The following is a 22,004-nucleotide window of genomic DNA, read 5'->3' on the forward strand; positions in this document are numbered from 1 at the left end:
ACTTCAAAGCTATAGAGCAGAGGCAGCGATGCTATCAAACACGCTGGTCGTCTACACAGCGCAGCCGACGTTGCGCGCAGCTCAGCCGTTATACTGTCCGCAGCGCCACTTCTGCGTCATGATGCGGAGAAGTGGTGAACTACGCTCGGTCGGCACACCTACCCATCTAGCCACCGTAACTATGGGATTCCAGTATGATAGCCAACTTTACAAGTATTAACTTTGGGACAAACCTTCCGAGGAGTGATAAGCAGCTCGCTCTAGAAAACATCCAATTCAGCGGCTTCTAACTTTCCACTTGTTACGTAACCATTTTTCAGCGTCCTCAAAAAGGGGCCGTGAAATGAAAAAAAAAATGTCACAGTTTCGCCCTAAGGGCAAAGCAATGAATTCGATAGCAACACAGCAATGTCATACGAAGTAAGGTGAGCGGCTTTGGTAGCAATATGAATTGTAGTAAACATGAGCTGATTAAGTGAGCAGGTGTGCTGCGGCGTAAGTAGACCGACATGAAGAGAGACTCGATGACCACGAGAAGGCGCGTGTGAAACGGTGGTGTTGATGAGAAAGGCTTCCCGTGGGCTGCGCGTGCGAAGGGACACACCTGGAGCGCTGCACTGCCGATCTGGGCAGCATTGCATGTGTAGCGTGCGTTGGAAAATGTGGCCTGACTATTACTAACTGAATGAACAAGCGTGGTGTGAGCGCGCACAAACAAACAGGAATAGATCACACTGAATGACTGCAGACAACGACTGTCAAAACGCTGGCAGCAAGCAGATACGCCGCAGCGGGCGAAGGTACGCGCGGTCTATCGCTTCAACGGATACTGAGCGGCGAATGCACAGCGCATAAAGGTCTGAGCCGTGTGGAGATAAGAGACGGTGCGCGCGAGCGACGAGTGACGAGCGCGGTTATTGGCAGAGTAGAAGTGCGCCCCCCCTCCCCCCCTCGCTCCCTCCGGCGTTGGCTTCCCGCTTGTTGGCAGAGTAGAAGTACGCCCCCCCCCCCCCCCCCCGCTCCCTCCGGCGCTGGCTTCCCGCTTCCTTGCTTGCGCGTGGGAGATTGAGTGCGTTCGCTCTCCGTAATAGCGCGCGTCCCCGCACGCTTCCGCTCGGGCATACGGCGCGCGGCGAAGATTTTATCTATACGGAACCTCACGGCGACGGCGACGGCAGAAATCCGGTTGAAGTGTCCATATAATTGCTATCGCAATAAAACAAAAGAACGAAGAAGAACACGTGGCATGGTCGCTTGTGCGCCGCGATTTCAGTGCTCTGAAACGTGTCGCGTATGAACGGCGCATTTAACCTGGTGTGCTACCGCTTAAAAGTAACTTGGCTAAAGGTAACTTTAGCCAAGGTATGAAAACATTCGGGTGCGCTACAGGAGGACCCGGACAAAGGCATGTTATTGAGAAGTGTGTCGCGTTGATTCTAGTTGCATAATTATTCAAGGCAAATTAATTAATTTTGCAAGTTTTGAAACTTGCGACAGACATCCAAAGAGAAAGTTCTAGAGCGTTTTAGGAAACATACGATTCAGCAGTATGTAACTACTTGTTTAACGCGCAGTAACTTTTTCCGCGTTATAAGGAAAACCTGCGAAGTGGGAAAAAAAATGTCACAGTTTCGCCCTAAGGGCAAAGCAATGAATGCGATAGCAACACAGCAATGTCATACGAAGTAAGGTGAGCGGCTTTGGTAGCAATATGAATTGTAGTAAACATGAGCTGATTAAGTAAGCAGGTGTGCTGCGGCGTAAGTAGACCGACATGAAGAGAGACTCGATGACCACGAGAAGGCGCGTGTGAAAAGGTGGTGTTGATGAGAAGCGCTTCCCGTGGGCAGCGCGTGCGAAGGGACACACCTGTAGCGCTGCACTGCCGATCCGGGCAGCATTGCGTGTGTAGCGTGCGTTGGAAAATGTGGCCCGACTATTACGAACTGAATGAACAAGCGTGGTGTGAGCGCGCACAAACACGAAGAGATCACACTGAATGACAGCAGACAACGACTGTCAAAACGCTGGCAGCAAGCATACGCCGCAGCGGGCGAAGGTACGTGCGGTCTATCGCTTCAACGGAAACTGAGCGGCGAATGCACTTAAGGGGAGAGGAGGGTCAAAAAACGGCGATTTTCATTAAAAAACAGGTTTTGTGTTTTTAGTTGTTTCAGCAACATTGATCTCTCCTATTTCACATATGAAGAAATCAGAGCCAGAAATGATCGGGAAAAGTATAATAAACTCGATTAAAGCCCTCGAGGTGGCAAGAAAAGGCACAGATAAGACACATTTCTAAGCGCGCCATGCGTCAAACCGCGGTTTCACACGCCATTGGGCTCGTGCAAGGTGGTAGGCCAAAGCTTTTTCTCTCCAAGGTTAGCTTTGCCACATCACAATCTCCCTGAGGAGTAATAATGATAATTAACAGAAGTAAACAACTTTTAAAACTTTCAATCGCATTTTTCTCAACATCATATTTTGGGCAAAAGAAGGCGTTTGTGCACAACATTTTATGTACTTATTGTGGTCCAATCAAGACCACACTTGATGGGCGTAATTTTTAGGATATGTAGAATGCACTTATCTAGGATTTAATGCAATGAAGTAATTTTTTTAAGGGTGAAAATTTTTAATGTACTCGGGCACCAGCCACTGAATATGAAGCACCAGATACGAAATTCTCTTAAAATGTTGCCTGTAAAGGGAATCACATTATCTTGCTTATTAGCACTCAGTGGAGTGTTAGGGACAAGAAAAATAATTTTGCACTGCTCTATCATGCTAACTGCTAAGTCCAGCAGCTGCACAAACATGCACTGTTTCTCACTTATGCATGGTACTTAGGACATGAAAGCATCGAGATATCCTAAAACTAAAAGTAGATTTCGAATGAAGAGATCAAGCTCTATAAGCGGTAAAATTTTCATTCGCCCAGCATTATTATTTAAAAAGAAATGTTTCTGAGGAGCATCTCCCCTTAAAGGTCAGAGCCGTGGGGAGATAAGAGACGGTGCGAGCGAGCGACGAGCGCGGTTGTTGGCAGAGAAGGCTTCAGCTGCTATAAAAAGGCTGCCAGCTCTGCATTTGGACGTAGTTTGGCAGCAGCGCACAATCCATACGCACCAGCCTAATTTTTCTGCTTCTTGCAGGTAAGCTCTATTTGAATTTTTTCGTATATACTTTGTAACTTGCTGTGCGCTGCTGCCAAGCTTTCATTACACTTGTATCGTATTTGTATTCTATTGAATTTGTGTTTGTGAAAATGTCAAAAGACTTCGTGAAGGCTCTGGATGACTTCAAACGTGAAATGAGACTTGAAATGCGCTCCGTGAAGGAAAGTGTCAAGTTCTGCAGTGACACTTGCGATGAAACTAGGGCAATAAATACTGAATTGAAAGCCTTGAGGCACGAACTGAGCGTTCTGCTGAAAAGTAACGAAGCTCTCAAGAAAGAAAACAAGCAGCTAGCCCAAAGGGTGGACGATCTTGAGCAATATAGCCGATTGAATAACCTAGAGATAAAGGGCGTCAAGTCGGTCGACAACGCTGATGATGTAATAAAAAGACTTGGCGAAATCATTCAAGAGCCACTTTGTGCTGCTGACATTGCTACGTGTCACAAGATAGCGACGCGCATGGAAGGTGAAAGCAACATTACTGTTCGTTTCGTGCGCCGCGATAAGCGACAGGCAGTTCTTTCAAAAGCTAGGAAACATCAGATTACGAACGAAATGCTGGGAGTTCATGGATCTGATCGGGTTATGTTAACGAGCATCTAACTCGATCGAATAAGCGGCTGTTGGGAGCCACCATTGCCCGCAAGAAGCAAATGTCTTGGAAATTTGTTTGGACGAGCGGAGGCAAGATTTTCGCCCGAAAGAATGAATCCACTAATGCCATCAGGATTGTCAATGAGGGCGACTTGTGCAAGATATCCCAGTAGTGGCTTAATTGTTCACTTCAGTGATCATGGCCATGTTCCAATCGCCAACTTGTTCTCTCTATAACTCCGAGATTTTTAACACTAGGTTCAGTAGCCGACAGCAAGAAATTTCTCTTGTTCACTTTAACATTAGAAGCATTAAAAACAAACGCGACCGCCTTGATCATTTTTTGCTTCATTAACGACCGAATTTGATGCTTTGCTATTTTCTGAGACTTGGTTGCTCACCCATGATGATCATCTTCATTTCCATAACTACACGTATAATGGTCTACTGCGGCCCACTGGAAGGGGCGGAGGCCTTGCTGTTTATGTTAAAAGTTGCTACCAGCATTCTGTCTTGGACGACTGTTCAATAATGAGTCCTAATGTTGAATGTTTAACTGTTTCGCTGCCTAACATAGTCGTCGCGGCAATTTATAGGCCACCAACTGGAAACAAACGATTCTTTTTTTCTTTTCTTGAAAAATTGCTTGAAAATTTGCACTCCATATCTCTTCCGTTTGTACTTATGGGCGACATTAATTTCAATCTGCTGTCTGATGACCAGAATACTAGAGAATTTAACAGTGTTGTCTCATCTTTAGCGTGCTCAAATTACATCACTATACCGACAAGAATTACAATTGATACTGCTACCCTCTTAGATGTTTGTGTGACAAATGCCGTACCATCTGATGTCGAATCTGGTTTACTGATTTCTGACATCAGCGATCACATTCCAATTTTTTTGCTTTATCCAAAGGGTGCACAAACCTAAACGTGCAGTTGTTAAATATGTTACGCGGGAAATTACTGATGAAACCTTGATGAACTTTGAATACCTCGTTCAGAATATAAATTGGCATAGCATATATGACATAGGTGACATAAATGAGGCGTATCCGGAGTTTATTAGCAAGTTTTTAGATGCTTATAATAATGCTTTCCCCCTAATCCAACGAAAATTAAACAGAAAGAAATTCAGGAAGCCCTGGATAGGCAAAGAGTTGCACGAAAAAATCCGCAAAAAGAACAAGATGTACCACTCTTTTGTCGATAGTCGGGACCCTATTGTGTTCAAGGAATATAAAAAGTACAGAAATAAACTGAATAAAGAATTAAAAGCTGCAAAAACTAACTACTTTATCGAGCGCTTTACACGAATCCAAAATGACAGTAGTAAAGTATGGCGGGAAGTTACAAATCTAACCAAACGAAAAGATAGTAACACCGTGAACGAGATCGATACGCCAGATGGAAACTTTTCAGGTTTTAAACTTGCCTGTGCTTTTAATAAATACTTCGTCAGTGTTGGTAGACCACTCAGTGATGTACATGAAGCCGACACTGCATTTGATAACCTTATCACTTCTCTATCAAAGTCTGTGTTTTTATCGCCGACATCCGCTCAAGAAATAGCCATTTTAATCAACAACCTAAAAAATGATGTGTCTGCGGGCCATGATGACATCAGATCTGTTCCTATCAAACATGTTGCGGCTTATATGTCTGAAGTTTTGTCTTACCTTGCCAACCTGATGTTTACAACTGGCGTTTTTCCCGATGACTTAAAAATAGCCAGAGTATGTGCAATATACAAAGGTGGTAATCGAAAAGAAATGTCAAACTACCGACCAATTTCCGTGTTGCCAATATTTTCTAAAGTGTTCGAGGGTGTCATTAATTGCAGGCTTGAATGTTTCTTCACTAAAAACAACCTCATATCTACTTGCCAGTTTGGCTTCCTGAAGAAAAAATCTACAGAGCAAGCGCTACTTGTTATTAAGGATCAAATTATTCAAAACATTGAAGACAAGCACTACACTCTTGGATTATTTTTAGATTTTCGGAAGGCATTTGACTGTGTACAGCATGACACTCTCTTACACAAGTTAAATAATTATGGCATACGTGGTGTTACACTAAACCTACTACAGAATTATTTATGTAATAGGACGCAATATGTGCGGGTGAATGATGTCTCTTCTAACCGACTGCCAATCACTTCTGGAGTTCCTCAGGGATCCATATTGGGACCGATATTATTTTTGATGTACATTAATGACATTACCAATCTACCCGGTGCTCATGACATGATTATGTATGCTGATGATACAAACATATTTTTTACTGCCAAATCTCTAAAGCAAGCAGAGGGTATGGTAAATAGGTACTTACATAACTTACAATCCTGGCTACAACGCAATAAGTTTTCCTTAAATTTATCTAAAACATGTTACATTATTTTTAGACCAATTAATGCTGCTGATTTATATAAAATCAGCATTCAGTTCGGTAACGTAACAATAAATGAGGTTGACTGTATTAAATTTCTTGGCGTGTGGTTCCACCAAAACCTTTCCTGGAACACACATATATCCAAATTGACATCTGAAATAAGTAAAAGTGTTGGCTGTCTCTACAAAGTAGCTAATCTTGTACCTGTGTGGCTAAGACTGCAGATTTATTATGCACTTATATACTCTAAGTTAACCTACTGTGTTCTAGTATGGGGAACCACTACTTCTACTAACTATCAGAAACTACTAATACTTCAGAAGACAGCCCTGCGGTACATCCATGGTTACTATGGCAGACCAAAAGATTTGTCCACGTTGCCGTTATTTTGCAGGTATGATCTGCTTAAAGCGAATCAGGTCTACCCTTTTCGTCTGCTGCAATATATCAAAAATAGTAAATTACACATACAAAACTATCCTATGTCTAGTGACGCATACTATTTTCGTACACAAATCTACCAGGTTCCTAAAACACGTACTAACTATGGCAAACAAAAATTAAATTTTCAGGTAATTTCAACTCTTAATAAGGTGTCAACAAATGTTAATTTTGGTGTTTCATTGAGCGTATTTAAAAAACAAACCAAAAAATATTTAATTGATTCTGACTTGTGTTTTGTATAGCGCCACTTTATTGATGTCTGCTTGTTATTTGCTTCTTTGTAATAACTGTATGTTCATGTGAGATTCTGTGTTTACATTGTTACATTTTAAGTTATGCGTTATATGATGTCAAACTGCACAGGGGAGCCGAGGCCTTCGTCAGGCCTTCCAGCCTTTAGCCCCGGCTTCCTCCTTTGTAAGAAGGAAAATAAACTTCACTTCACTTCACTTCACAACAACGGTATACTCACAGGGTCCCCTGTGAGAGAAATTGTGTGTGTGCAAGAGAAATGCTACGAGGTGCCATGGTGGCAGCAATTCAGTCGGAGCCGAGGCCGCGAGAACATTTCATGTGATCGACGACGGAATACTCAGGGCTACCTAGCATATATTGTTTCGTTAACATGATCAGTGAAGAATGGACTATTGATAACTGAATGAATAGATAATTGAATAGTCGAATGAACAGCCGCCTTGTTGCAAAACATCTGATTGTCATTTGAGAAGACAGAAATGACGTGTTACTTCAAATATTTATTTAAAAAAAAAGCTGAATGAGGAGCATATAGTCCCTACAACCTTAATTCTATGGCATATGTTGCTGGACCGTTAAAACGTTTGCTGCAATATGGAAAGAAATGTATAGCTATAAGACGGCAAGCAACTGAAGAAAACATTGGAAGCTAATAAAAAGAAAACAGTTTAGTTAGTTACGTGATAACCAATTTATGTACTATACCGATAAGTGCAGTTTTCGGAGCGAGATTATCTATAGGGGAGTGCCGTACTCGATAGAAAATATGGTTCTGCACCGACTCACCACTTGTCCACGGGTATGGAGACCACGTTGTCCGTGCCGAGGCCGATGGCTGCGCCAGCGCCCTTCACGGAGTAGTGGCTCTGTGAGGGGCGATGGGAGAGGAGCTCAAGGACGGGGATGGGAGAGTCGTGGGGCGCACTGTGTTTCTCTATGCCCAACTCTGTTTATTTCTCTTCGTATCCCTCCTCCTTCGCTTAAACTTTCACTTGGCGCTGAGCCGTGCTCCCTCAAGGGCTGCAGAAGATAGCGTCAACCTTTCCCTTTCCACACGAACCACTTACTACTAAACTTTCAACAATTCGCTTAAAATTTCAATTGCGAGACCGCCACGCTTTCGGGAGATTCTTTTCTTATTTTCATTTGCAATAGACCGTAAAGCTGCCTTTTTGTAGAAAACAGAAATATTTGAGAACAAACACTGTCTGGTCCGTTTGGGCGATGACATTTTACGCGCACGTGTTCTAAACTGTGATGTATTAAAACTTGAATTCCCGTAGCCAATGAGGAGCTGCAGACGGTAAACAGTGCAAAGTTCAGTCCGCATCTCTGTGCTTTTTAACGCGACAGCGTTAAGGGACCCTTGCCGCAAAAAATCCGGTGTCGGCGTTGGTGTCCCGTGAGCGAAAGTTGCCGTATATATTTATGTATATGTATATATTACGCCTTGCTATATGGCATGCGGTATATGCGGGCTATATTGCCACACCATGGATTCTATCACTAAAGTTGCTCGTACCTTGTCTTACATTCTTGACAAAGTTATTCCTCAGAATTTTGAGAATGACAGCCGACTGATAGAGCATGCCTTTTATGCTAAATCTTCTCAGACTGAAATATTAAAACTACGAAACAATAACACAAACTTGAAAATGGTTTACTATTTTTGCCGCGGCTGCGCACTACCTCCGGCATCGTCTCACGCAAGAGGCCGCGTTTCTACCAGAGCAATTGCCGGGAAGAGCAAAAAGCAGTTGGGGATCTTTGAATGCTATCGCGTTCCACTCTTAAAGGCGAAGCTTACGCGTCCTCCCATATTTCTTCTTCTTCTTCTTCTTTTTTTTTTTTGCATATGCAATGCCATTTTTTTTGTCAACATAAAGGTGTGGTTTCTGCTCGCTCTTTGAATGTATATTTACACTCGTGATTGGTTATATCTATCTGCTAATTTGCAATAAAATGAGGCTGTGAGTGTGAAAAAAGAAAGCGCATCGCCGACTTGCGAGTGAGTCTAGAATTTATTCCACCATTTAGATATTTTTCTATTTTTTGGTTGTTTTCATCTCACTGGAAATGGAAACACAGGGCGTAATTGGTTTGTTGGTTTACCTCTATGTATACGGCTCATACGCACTATGAGGGAGTGTCCAAGAATCGCAGTGCCTTTTTCTCTCTCTTTTTTTAGTTCGAATCGCACATGATTTTCCCAACGGTAGAAAGGAACAAAAGCGCAGTCACGACGGCTGCATCCACGCACGACGTGAGCGCCTGGGGTGGCCGCCAGAGCGGAATGCGCGCGATTCATTCCGCGCAACTGAATCCTGCCCGGCGCTCCGCCAAACACCCGGCAGCAGACACGGCTCGTCGGCCAAGCCGAAGCCGCATGGACGAACCCCGGTCGGACCAGATGACGACCGACCTCTTTCGAGCGCATATAAGCGTCCTCGCGATCTGCCCCCCCTCCCTGCAGGCAGGCTGTCCTCCAAATCCCACCCTCCTCGCCCTCCTCTTTCCCTTTGTATTGTTTCACTCGTGCCGGGGGCAGAGCAACCATTTTTCGGCGAGAGAAGGAGACCCCTTCCCCAAAACGTCATCCCTGCTCTTGTATTCTTATGCATTGCGCGCGCTGCCCTCTCCTGTTGTTTTAATGCGGGGAAGCAAAACGATCATTTTCCGGCTGGGGAGGGCTGGATGGGAATTCGGGGAGAGTGAGGAATCACTAACGCGCTTGCGTACATCTCCGGCGCCGCGTCTCCTCCCGTTCCGTGTAACGTTTCCAGAGCAGGCTCACCGACCGAACACGCCCAACCGTGCGCCGAAAGGCGCGGGCAATTTGCAAGTCTGGCTCGGATTCTTTTTTTCTCGCGGCGGCTTCCCCGTCGGCCGTCTGACTTTCCCAGGCGCCATCCCCGTCGCACGGGCGGCGCACGCTCCTGCCGTCTGTTATCAGCGGCGGGCAGAACGTCATTCCTGCGCGGTCGTCGTCATCGCTGGGCGCCGACGATTCATCGCCCGCCGACTGCTTCTGTCGGATCCCGCGGACAGCGCTATTCGAAGCTCGGAGCTATTAAAAAATTGTAACGCGGCGCGTGCGCGGAACGACCGGCGTTCTCGGAATGTCTCGCTATACGCCAGCGTCAGCGTGCCAGCAATTTTCCGCGAACAATTTCGAATATGTTTCCCCCGACCGCAGTGGCGCTGCGTGAGTCGGACTTGGGCGTACTTTCCGAGAGCTTCACTATACGGCTGCCTTAAATTACGAGGAATATTCGCGTCGAGAGCTGAGCGTTTAGATGTTATTGACTTCGTGCGTATATAGGTGGCGCTGTATCACAACGGTAGACGACGCCTCAAGCCTTGCCAATAGTGACTGCAATGATTGTCCATTATTTAGTTGTTTTTTTAATGCGAGACTATTTAATGCGAGACCATAGAGACTACTTGCCTGGTTGTTTTAGGAGATGCAGCAGTCTACTTCCGCAATGTCGTTACAGCTGCTTTAGATATGAAGGTGTTAGCAAATTTTTTGCTTATGCGGTATGTTCAATAACTTTCTTGCGTGATCGACTCACTGCGGGAAAATGGGGTGTATGCACATGGTAGGCAGAAACTTACTTGGCAGCAAAGTTTCGATCAGAAAATGTATGTTATATTAAGCTCCGTACGTGAGTACCTGCGACCTTCCAGAATCGATAACGAAAGCGCGCTTTCCTGCTGGAACGACAGCACTGCGGAGATGCGCACACTAAGGGTGCTCAAGTGGAAGTTACCGTTGAAAGGTGGAACACAAGTCACTCGCTACGGTGCAATTGAGGTTACAAGTAAAACAGGCAGATACAGCCTGATTTATTACAATATGTCCGAGTAAACTCAGATCGCCATTGTTACGGCTTGCTTACGAACCGATCACACACATAAAATCTGTTTCTGTTCCTGAAATGTTTCCCGCCTCGTATCACGGTAACATTATTTTCATTGTTTGCTAACAGACGCTGAGTGCGCTCGGAAAATGTCACTAGTGCGTAAATTTCTTGTCACACTTGCTGAAGCCCTCCATTATGTTTTGACTTCACACTGACGTGTCAGTACTCGATGATTTGAAAGCCTTGTGAGTTTGGGGACCTTCCCTGCATTACCTCCCGAGGGCCCCAAGATTTGGCTTGTTTTATGTTATACTAGTCGTTATTATTGTGCGTCTTAACAGATTTATGACGCTGAACTCTCGGCCAATGATTCAAGCGCCACCAAGCCAGACGGTGTCCGCGAAACGCACCGATGCTTATAGTCGCGCACTCTACGACGAACAAACCTTGCTTCACTGCCCGCAGCTAAGCAGCACAACACGACGGCGCTTATGAAAACAAAGCGGCGTACGGGAAATCCCCAGGAATCACGCCCGACTGGTGTCATGCGCCGCGTGATCCTTTAACGTACGTTAAGCAGACGCCTCCGGTGAAAATCGGAGTGAAAAAGAAAGTAAGGACAAGAAAGTCAAGGCGATAGTCCCATCGCGCAACCCGTCCCAAATCCCGCTAGGTCTCGACAGCAGCGCGAGATGCGCCGACGGGGAGGGAGGGCGGGCGAACGGAGCGCTTCGAATCGGAAATGCCTCGAGCATTCTCTCTCTCTTTTTGTCGAATTCTCGTTCTCGGACAACTGTAGCGATGCGCCCGTGCTCAGCAATGCGTGGCTCCGAGCAGTTTTCGCTGAGCCCCCATATTAACTTTCCGGCTTGGTGAACATTGAAACAAGGAAGGCACCGAGCTGCTGGGTGTGCCTGCGCGGGTAAGTGGCGCCGAAATAACGAGCAACGCATAGGAGAACGGTACGGGAAGAACGGCAGCGCAGTCGCAGAACTATGACTACTGCGTTGTGGGTGCAAGGGGAGGTTGACGTGCAGGCTGTTGGTGAAGGAAGATCATCGCGGGTGGATCACGGGCTGAGCCACGGCTGGGCTCACACTCGGGGGAAGCGCGCGCCATGCCGAGCTTCTCTGGCGGCCTGATCGCGGGCCCAGCTATCACGAGAGGCTGCGCTCCCGGGATTACAAACGATACTGCTGCTGTGCTTCTGCCCCCACCTCAGCGACCCCCGTCTATCCCGCGAGTGCGCCCCCCCCCCCCCCCTCCCCTTCAACCGACCGCTACAGCTATAGTTTAAGGAATAAGGGGTGTGGGGAAGGGGGCCTAATCCGCGCAAGATGGGCTCTCCTGTATAGGCCGCTCCGCGCGCGCCGATCAATCTCGCACTGCGAGAACCACTTCATGGCTCCCCGGAGGTAAGTAATTACGCTGACAGCCACGATTGATTCTCCGCCCGGCGTGCCTCCGTCTCCTCCGCCCCGTGCTTTCCCGTTCGTTCGACCCTTGGCTCGGTCCTGTCGGAGGTCTCTGGACCCATGGCCCGTACGAGCGCCCGACGAACGACAGACCGTTGGGGCAAATGATAAAGGAGTATAGGCGCATGTCTAAAATGATGGGCTAGCTCAGAAATGTGTCGGTTGCCGCTTAGATTCCGGGAATGCGCGTTATTTAGACAGATTCTGTCGCGCAGCTTCAACACGCCGCCAAAGTTTTACGTGGACGGGCCAGTTTGCGCGATTAAACTTTTCGCCTTCGAGAACTTACAAAATTTGGAATGAGTGCCGATTTCTCATTTTTGTTATTGTTGAGGTGTGTGAGGAGTTATGAAGAACCAACAGAATTATGCATCTAAACGTCTGTTGTAGTATCCAGAAATTATAGGCAAACGAACCGAAAAGTGCGCCTTGCCCACCGTATAGTCGCCTGCCAAAATGGCTCACAAGTCTAAGGCGCAGCGGTGGCAAGCACGAGGCCGCAGTATATCTGTTTTATAGGCTTTTACTGAAGAACCAAACTATGTTGTCAATACTAAATAGTTGTAACTGACTGGGAACGCGTTCTGCTACATCAGCCCCACGTGTGTGCCACACAAGCGCATGGTCCGGGTTTCTCCGACGTCTGCGGCTTCTGCCTTTTGTGTGCATGCTTACGCAATAGTACAAAGTTCGTGACGCGTGAACTGTACATTCACGGTCGAATTCCCGCTCTATTATAGTCATTTATCATGGATCGGCAACGTAGCGTATCCTCCATAGCACGTTGTATTGCGCGCCACCGGAATTCAGCGCGTATGCGAAAGCAGTCACACTTACTTCGCGAGGCAGCGGCGACACATGGAGCAGCTGCATACCATTGATATTGCCACGTGTACTTATTTATCCCTCCCGGTGACCGTATTTCACCGGCTAACGAATGTTCAAAGTTATCGCCCAGCGCAAGACGCGCCTTTCTGTATCGGAATGTTATCGCTAGTTCTATCTGTTGTTTATGTTGTTGCCGAGACTTGTGTAATCAGACTGCGGTGTGTACATTCTAAAACATGCGCGAGCTCCAGTTGACGAGTTGACCTTTGACGAGTCAAGTATGAACAACCGGCTGCGCTTGACTCGCAGATTACATTTCGACGATCGCCGAGTGTCCTCACCGCACCCACTGTGCTGAGTGTTACTTGTTTAGCTGGGTACAGGTTTGCCCAATAAACAGTCAGTTTCGTGACTTGCGTTGTGCCACTGCGGTTGTTCACCGTCACTACAGCGTGAAAATGTGTCAGTCATATGAGCGTTTCCTGTGGGGGGTTCTTCGATCTCATTAAATTGTAATCCAAGTGCTCACTCATAAAAAAAAAGGGAAAAAAGGAAGCTACGCGGTTCCCTTAGACTGAAACATGCATATGGCTAAAAAGCAAGGATGTCGTTAGCGGAAAAATACAATGCTAACGAGTGACAGTCAAGCTGATTTCGTTGCACGGTATAACTTCAGTGCCTATTCGCCTCCGTCTCCCTAGGATCGGGCAAGCTGCGGTCGCACTCATCCTGTCTGAGCGTTCCGCGCCTAGTCGCGCTGTTATCCCTGCCCGAGTGGCACCGGCCCGTACTCGCAGCACGCGTCAGCCGCGGTGAGTCAGACGGGGCAGAACGTCAAAATGACGGCCGCAGTACTGGAACCTCGCAGAGCGCGTACAGCGGTTAACGTCGTGCAAAAGAAAAATAGAAGTCTGTGAAAAAGAAAGAGAGAGAAATACAGTAGGGAAGGCGGAAAGAAAAACATTCCGGAGCTGCACGCCGGGAAATGTCGCGAAACTGGGCACCGTTGCAAAAGAGGCACTTTGGCGGCGAGCGTGGCGCTAGTCGGGGGAGGACAAGCTGCTGCCGCCGCGGTGGGGGCGCCCGTTGTCGCTCAAGAAAGCAGTAACAGTAACAGCATCTCTCGTCGACTCCGTGCTGCGCGTGTTCCGGCCGAAATGAAACCAATAAGGCACGCGCCGATTAGGGAAGGACACGCGTGCGCGAGGTGGAGGGTCGGGGAGGGGGGGCGAACAACTCGTGGTGCTGCCGCAAGCTGTCGCCACCGTCGTTGCTTCTGCTGGCGCTTTCCCTGTGAGCACACTTTTCATCGGCGCTTGCTCGCTTTCTTCTTTATTGTTTCCATCCTTTTCCGTTCATTTTGGACGCGTGACAGAGCACACGCACAGGTTGCCGACAGCCGATCCCGACTTCGTGTATTGGTCCGTACGTGTGCATGGCCGGTATTTTGCAGCGATATGCCTTATGCTTTATTCCATACTATAGCTTATCATCTACCGCTCACGGCCGGCTGATCGATCCCGTTGATAACGTGCGCGGACCGTCGCTCTCACCACTGACCAAGCGCGAAAAGGCATTCGCATCGGAAAGGCATTAGCACAGCGGCCCATGTGTGCGTTGCCCGATGTGTGAGTACATACTGATGCTGTGTGTTATCAGAACTCTACTACTTTACATAGATGATCGTAAGAAACAAATAACCACTGCGGTACTCTCAACAATCTTAAAATCGAACATAAAGAATATTGCGAGAAACAGCAGAACAGAAATAAGAACTTTGTGTTCCTTCTTGCCGCATCCAATTGCAGATGGCAGTGGATGCGAAGCTATAATGACCTTAAAAAGATGGCGTTGTTGGGCTATTTGGTCTGAGTTGGTTTATCTAAATTATAATAGCCTAATAAACCATATTGCAGTAAATATAGTTTTATATACTACGATTAAGATGCGTCTTGAAACTGCCCAAATGACTCCGGTTAGCGTTGAATGAGCGTCAGTTGTAAAAATTCGTGACCACTGTTATTTTCGGGGTACCCTATTTAAGTTTGGTTTTCTCGCTCAGAAATGATGGTGTGCTTGTTTTGATTATACTCCAGGATAACAGCATAAAGTTCTGTGTTCAGAGCGACAGCTTTGGATTACTCCGCAACCGTCCCGACCATCGCATATTCAAAGCAACGCGATCTTCAGTGCCTGCGGCCATGATACATACGAGAATGAAAACATGCTTGATTGTACAGTCGTTATCGCACTCGATCAATTGATTAGCTCTTGCGTACCAATGTTACATGTTGGCTATTATGTATGCCAATATGGGTGGTTTCTGAAGCACGCTCGGCCAGTGATGATATACTGAATGGCGCCTTAATCGTAGGGACGCCGTTTCGCTAGCATCGAAACGCCACCGCCGAGGCTATAGGAAACGAACTTGCGACCTCGTGCACAAAAATACAACTCCACAATCCACTGCTTCATGTTCTATTCCATGAAATGGCTATTTAAGTAAATTCACAATAATGAGTGTAGAAGTTATGTTTGCGAAAGAAATGTTTTGTGGTCTTAGTGAGGTTATTTTTTCTTGCGTCTGTTCAATTCCCTTTTCTTTCTGCACCAGATGGCACTGCAGTGACCAGGTCGGACAGATACTTGCGAATATCTGTGGGAATGCAGCGACAAATCTAGGCCTTAAGTTTAGCACAGAGAAATCAGGAATTATGATCTTTAATGAACACACGAGTAACTTCGTGGTGTCAATTCAACAGCAAGTAATACCCATAGTGAAGCAATATAAGTACCTCGGCGTACACATAAACGAAGGAAAGAATTACTCAAACAACCACCAAGATAATCTGAAAATAAAGGGGAAGCCGAATGCAGCAATAATGAAACACAGAGCACTGTGGGGCCACAATAAGTATGAGGTGGTGCGTGGAATCTGGAAAGGAGTAATGGTGCTAGCGCTAACATTCGCAAATGCCATTATATGCTTAAAATCGGATATATTGGCGGGTTTGGAAGTTAACCAAAGATCAGTAGGCCGGTTGGCTTTGGGAGCCCACGGTAATACCACAAATGAGGCAGTGCAGGGTGACGTGGGTTGGGCCTCTTTTGAAGTCAGAGAAGCACAGAGCAAAATTAGTTTTGAAGAAAGGCTCAGGAACATGGATGAAAATAAATGGGCGGCTAAAGTGCACAAGTATCTATACATGAAAAGCGTAGACACAGAATGGAGGAAGAGGTCAAGGAAGTTGGCAACCAAGTACAGGATAATCGAAACTGCAAATAGACAACCAGGAGTCATCAGAAAGAAAGTGAGAGAAATAGAGACCGGTGAATTGGATGCAAAGAATGGAAACAAATAGGACAATGGAGATTTACAAGAATAAGAAGAAGGAAATTAGAAGGGAAAATCTGTACGATAACACAAAGGGCAGTGTCTTGCTATTTGAGGCTCGAGCCGGTGGCCTAAGGACGAAAACATATCGGAACAAATATTCGGAACTAGATGAGACATGTGCATGCTGCAGTAAAGATCCAGAAACCACTCAGCACATCCTGATGGAATGCGACGGGATCCACCCAGCGAGAACCGTAGGTAATGTGAAACTCCCAGAAGCGCTTGGTTTCAAAGTGGAAGGAAACATAAACAGATCAGCCGTAGAGATCAGCAAGAGACGATTAGAGTACTGGTGAAAAAAAAAAAAAAAAAAGCAGGGAACAGATGGATACGACCTGATCTCTTCAAATCATAGGCAGCGGCACAAGGTAAATTTTTGAAAAAGAAAAATAATAATGAGAGGTATACAAAAATGCTAGATAAAGAACATGTATAGTATACCTGATTAAATCAAGCAGGCTAGGTGACTATTTGTCGCCGCCCCGTTTCAAAGGGGATGCCAATAAATCATCATCATCAGGAAAAGCAAAGAGAGTAGGGGGGGGGGGGGGGGGTTCGAACAGAAGTTATAAGTGGTCGCTCACGTCTTCAGATGTGTACATGACGAGCTGCGGCAGCGCCTTTAGGCCCATGGTCTTGTAGTTGGGGAACATCTTGTGCCGCGCCGCCATCACAGCGTACAGGTTGGACACCGAGCCGCCTGCGAGAAGTTGACGTAAGTGACCCTGACGGGTACGCTTTTCGCAGGCGGAAGCTGAGGAAGTCGTGCGTGACAACTGAGACGCAACTGACAACTACAGCCCTTAGCGCGTAAACAACACCACAGACCACGTGCTATTCTTCGTCAGCATACGCTTCCTCAAGCGCCCGTCAGCTGACGACGTTTACACTTTGTAGTGAGCTCCCTGTTACGGCAGCACACGAGTACAGCATCTCACATCAGTACACAAGCAGTGCACTGAACCTTTCTGCAAGACGCGCAGTTCGCACGTCCAACATTCGATACTCGCCCTTACGAACTACCAGAGACACTGTCAACGTGGTAATATAAGGGATTCCATGTACCGGGTGTTCAAAATTAAGCTTTACGGAATTTTTAAACGTCGCCTGTGGCAGGTAGCATAATTCTTATCATTGAGCCGAGTTATTCCAAGAGGCGGACATTAGTAGCAATAGAAATCGAAACACATTTTCAACTAATTAAAAAAATTGACTAATAAACGAATGAAGTTAGTTACTTCACGACACATATTGCAGTTTACGAATTGTAGCCGGTGAGATTGTAAGACGCATCCACTTGAGATGAATTTCCAGGATGACACCAGTTTCGAGATATTATTTGCCAAAGTGTGGGACGAAATACATGGGATTTCCAGGTACTTTTGTGCTTCAATGTATGTAACAGCATTTTGGTAAAAAAAGCAAGTGGAACAACAGTGCATTTTTACGGCGAGTTTGATGGCGCGTATCTCAAAACTGGTGTCATTCTGGAAATTCATTCCAAGTGGATGCGCCTGACAAGCTCACCGGCTACAATTCGTAAATTTGAATACATGTCGTAAAGTAATTAACTCAGAAGTTAATTAGTGAATGTTTGTTAATTAGTTGAATATGTGTTTCGATTTCTGGTGCTACTAATGTCCGCCTCATCGAATAACCCAGCTCAATGATAAGAATTATGATACCTGCCACAGGCCATTTCTAAAAATTCCGTAAAACTTAAGAATGAACACTCTGTATAGCGTCACACACCACACATGATGTCCGTGCGAAGACTGTTTTGTGTTTATCGTGGATTCTATATTCACTTAGTGTATAGGCGCCTCTGAAGCGTGTGTATTTGATAGCCGATATAGTATAATGCTATTTTCCTGTAAAAATACGTGGACACAAAAAAAAAGCACAAGAAAACAGTACACGGAGAAATGGGAGCGAAAAATCGGGGAGAGAAAGTGGAAGGGAAAGGTAGAGGGAAGCGTTGCGATGTATTGCGGAGGCAAAGATAGCAAAAATAAAGCAAACAAACTGACAGCTGTCGCCTGGGGTCGACAGCTCGCCTTGGCAGAGCAGGGTCTCTTGTTTCGTCCTTTCTGTGCTTGATCCTTATCTGCAGACGACGCGGTGAACGTAGCTTGCTATGTGAGAGAAACTGGGGAGGTTCTTATATTATATATATATATATAGGGAGCAACGAATTCACTTTGAAACTATAGAGTGGTATTTGAAATGGCTTTCTTCTTCCGTTGCTGAAAAAAAATGCATTACAGGATTTCGCCGAATCGAGGCAAACAGGGCTATCTGAACCGTCTGTAGTTTCCAACAACAAAAACGCGCAGCATTTATTGCGAGACTGAGCGCTGCTATTAGAAATGCCCCCCCCCCCCCCCTTTTTTTTTTTAATTTTTCATATCCAGAAAGAATTGTACGCTTTTTCCGAACCGAAGAAAACGGCTTTTCTATCGGTACGTAGCTCCGTACACTATCTTTTCGTGTAGTCTCAAGTGAAAACACGGATTACGTACGACTTTACCCTCGAACCACTTTGTGAGAGGAAGGATGGAAAATGCTACCGCCTGGAGCCTAAGCCACACCATAGCTTAAAAACAGACTAAGATGGAGGATAAACATTGCATTGCGCTATTTTTAATACAGGGAATGAAAGTACAAAGAAGCTATACATTATGACAGCACTCTGTACATTTACTTCCATAATTCCAACTTTTTTTTGTATTGTCCTCTTCATTTTTGGGCACCGTGAATCAGAATTTTAAAATATTCTTTCATGTTTCGTACAAGCCGTAAATACCCCGAGTGGGCGTAAGTGGGTCTTCTGTATTATTTACCATTATTCATCCTCTTCTAACGCCAGCTGTTTACCTCGAAAAAAAAGTGCATTACTTACCACAACATTGTTTCACTTTAATCTTATGATTGCTTTCTATTAGATGTTTGTGACACGACTCTTTTACGAGTTTGTTAAAAGCTATTCAGGAATTCTGGTTTCGCTGTGTTGGTCTTCATAACAAATTTTCCGCTTAGTGTACGCAACTCTCACTGGTAAACAACATCCTCTTTTACTTAAGGTGTCTATGCGTTATTGTGTGAAATCACTATGCGGTAAAAATTAGGCAAACTAATAAGATAACAAGTGAAAGCGCTAAGCAAATAATTTTCGGTACAAACAGAAACGTGCCTTTAAAAAATTATATTCTCTTACTAGCGTGCGAATTATATATGCTCCTTCTCGCTCTTGTTTTCAGTTTTGCTATGTACTTTTAATTCAAAAGCTCGTTTAGTCGTCATTGCTTTGTTATCATTATTCTCTGTACTCAAAATTTTGTCTTTTTAATACAATCGCTGGGGAACTCATTTGAATATGTTCTTGTAAAAAGTAAATTCCGTCGTTTAACGTATCTGATTATGAGGCACGCCGTAGTGCATGACGAACCTCTGACGAGACCCACTCTTGCAACGGGTTCCTGCCATACGATTCCGACTATTCTAAGAATGTAAAACGAGCCATCGTGACCACAGTGCTAAAAGCCGCCCTAAAGAAGTCGTGTCATCACCTCATGGAAGAAAGCTTCATGCACCAGGTAACCAGGCTCAACAACGCTGGCTATCCGAAAGGCCTGCTTACAACTGTCGCCGAAGGGTTGCTAAAGAAGATGAAACTCCTGAACAGCAAGCCCCAAGAAGAAGAAAAGAGTCAACAGAAAAGGAAGAAGGTCGCTGTTGTGCCCTAGATACATGGCCTAACCCATAAGCTGAAGAATATAGCCGGAAAGGAAGACGTCACGGTTGTATGTTCAGCACCAAACAAGGTATATTCAATGTGTGCGCGAGTCAACAATGGCCAGAAAAATAAGCAGTGCACAATCAACCACCAGAAGTACACTACCTGCAATACAGGGGTGATATATGATATACCTTTATCATGTGGCCGAAGATACATAGGACAAACAGGCAGGTGTGTCAATGACAGGACAAGAGAGCACGCAGCATCTTTATAAGGAATCTCTGCTGGGAACCTCGCTTTTCATCATCACCAGCAATATTGCACCGTACAACTTTACGACATACAGGTTTTAGAAAAAAAGTAAAGACAACCTGACGCGAGAAATTTTAGAAGCCATGGCCATTGACAGAAGCGGGCAATCATGCATCAGTACACCATAGATACTACTAACATAAAAAGAAAAAAAAAACTACTCGCGCAAAGACGACATTTCGCTCTGAAAGACGGATAACCGTCATGACAAAAGGAAAAAGCATTGGCTGTCTTGTGCTATAAAAGGTGTGGAAAACTAAGAATAAACATTCAGTTGCTAGTCCAGCGTAGGCCTCCGTTTTCTTTGTCAATTAGTCGGTGTTAATTTTTTTCCCGTACAGTGCGGGCAGGTTTCCGAAAGGGCAATTTAGCGGTCTTTTCTGATTCTGGTGTCTGTTTAACGTGCATGAATGGACAGTAGCCGCTTCTTGTCACTGGGGGCACTTCAGCAGCTGTCTGTTTTTGGGATGCTTTGCAAACACTCTCCAAAGTAGCTGACTAAATATCAGTGGTGAAACACTGCGCATGCGTGTGACCAGAGCGCGCTTACCGGGTGCCAGGATGCTGTCACCGTTGGTGTAGCCGATGAGATCTCGCATCTTCTTCATCACCACATTCTCCATGAGAATGAACACGGGGGCGATCTCGTACGTGAACCTGCACAGCCGCACGCATGTAGTGCTCTCATCGGACGTCGACACGTGCGTCACTGTGTTTGCACCACAGATCGCAAAAAATATGGGTTGTGAGTTTCTATGTTGTCCAGGCTCAGGAATTGTTATCGAGCTGCTTGAAGCCCAATACTTAAAGCCTCAAGATAGGAAACATGGCACCATAAGAATGTGCCACGCAGCTCACTCCGAAGGGTCACTGTGCCGTAGCTACATTCACATCTATCAGCCCTTTACGGAGTTGACTTGCTTCCGTATTAGTAAACCGACTGACATTACAACAGACTTTACGAACACACACACACGCGCGCGCACATGCGCACACACTCGTGCGTGTGTTTTACTTTTTCATAGCTAAGTTTATTATGGCCATGACATAGCTTATTTTAACAGTGAAGCTGTTTAAGCCAGCCGTAATTTGTGGTGCGTAGCAAGAAACTACAAGAAAGAAAAGAAAATAAACTTTCTCGCTGAGGCGGCATTCGGACCCGCGTACCCAAGGCGAGCGTCGTAACCACTAGGCTATACAGCCACGCCTGCAGAACGTGCATTTATGCGAACCATATGATTGCGTTCGAGCGTCGTCGTCTTCGTCCACAGCTGGCGCGTTCGTACGCTCGTGCTCTGCGAGGTAAAGAGGTTTTGCGCGCTGTGAGAGCGACAGAGAAAGAGACGCATTGACGGAGCGGCTCTCCTGGAACGCGGTGTCGGCATTGGAAAGCGGTGTCGGTGTTGCAAGCTGTGCTATGCAACGCGCAGTGACGGCCGTAAGTCCGAGAAGCGCGAAAAGCAATTATCATCATCATGAGTAATAAGATGAAAAAGTTCGCGCGCACTTCCGGAAAAAGA

The 22,004-nt window shown here is 45.8% G+C and overlaps 1 protein-coding gene across 2 annotated transcripts in view; it reads right to left on the minus strand.

Moving 5' to 3' along the window:
• The window catches only part of LOC119456500 (glutamate decarboxylase), a 135,363-nt gene that overhangs the window by 30,074 nt on the left and 83,285 nt on the right, over positions 1–22,004 (minus strand). For both annotated transcript variants that reach the window (XM_049669907.1, XM_037718318.2), the window contains 3 exons: positions 21,035–21,141; positions 17,018–17,133; positions 7,654–7,733 (listed from right to left, as the gene is read on the minus strand). In XM_049669907.1, coding sequence (XP_049525864.1) covers positions 7,654–7,733; positions 17,018–17,133; positions 21,035–21,141 — 303 coding nt within the window. The remainder of the gene's footprint in view (positions 1–7,653; positions 7,734–17,017; positions 17,134–21,034; positions 21,142–22,004) is intronic.

The sequence above is a fragment of the Dermacentor silvarum genome, chromosome 6 (assembly GCF_013339745.2).
Source record: "Dermacentor silvarum isolate Dsil-2018 chromosome 6, BIME_Dsil_1.4, whole genome shotgun sequence".
Classification (NCBI taxonomy): Eukaryota; Metazoa; Arthropoda; class Arachnida; order Ixodida; family Ixodidae; genus Dermacentor; species Dermacentor silvarum.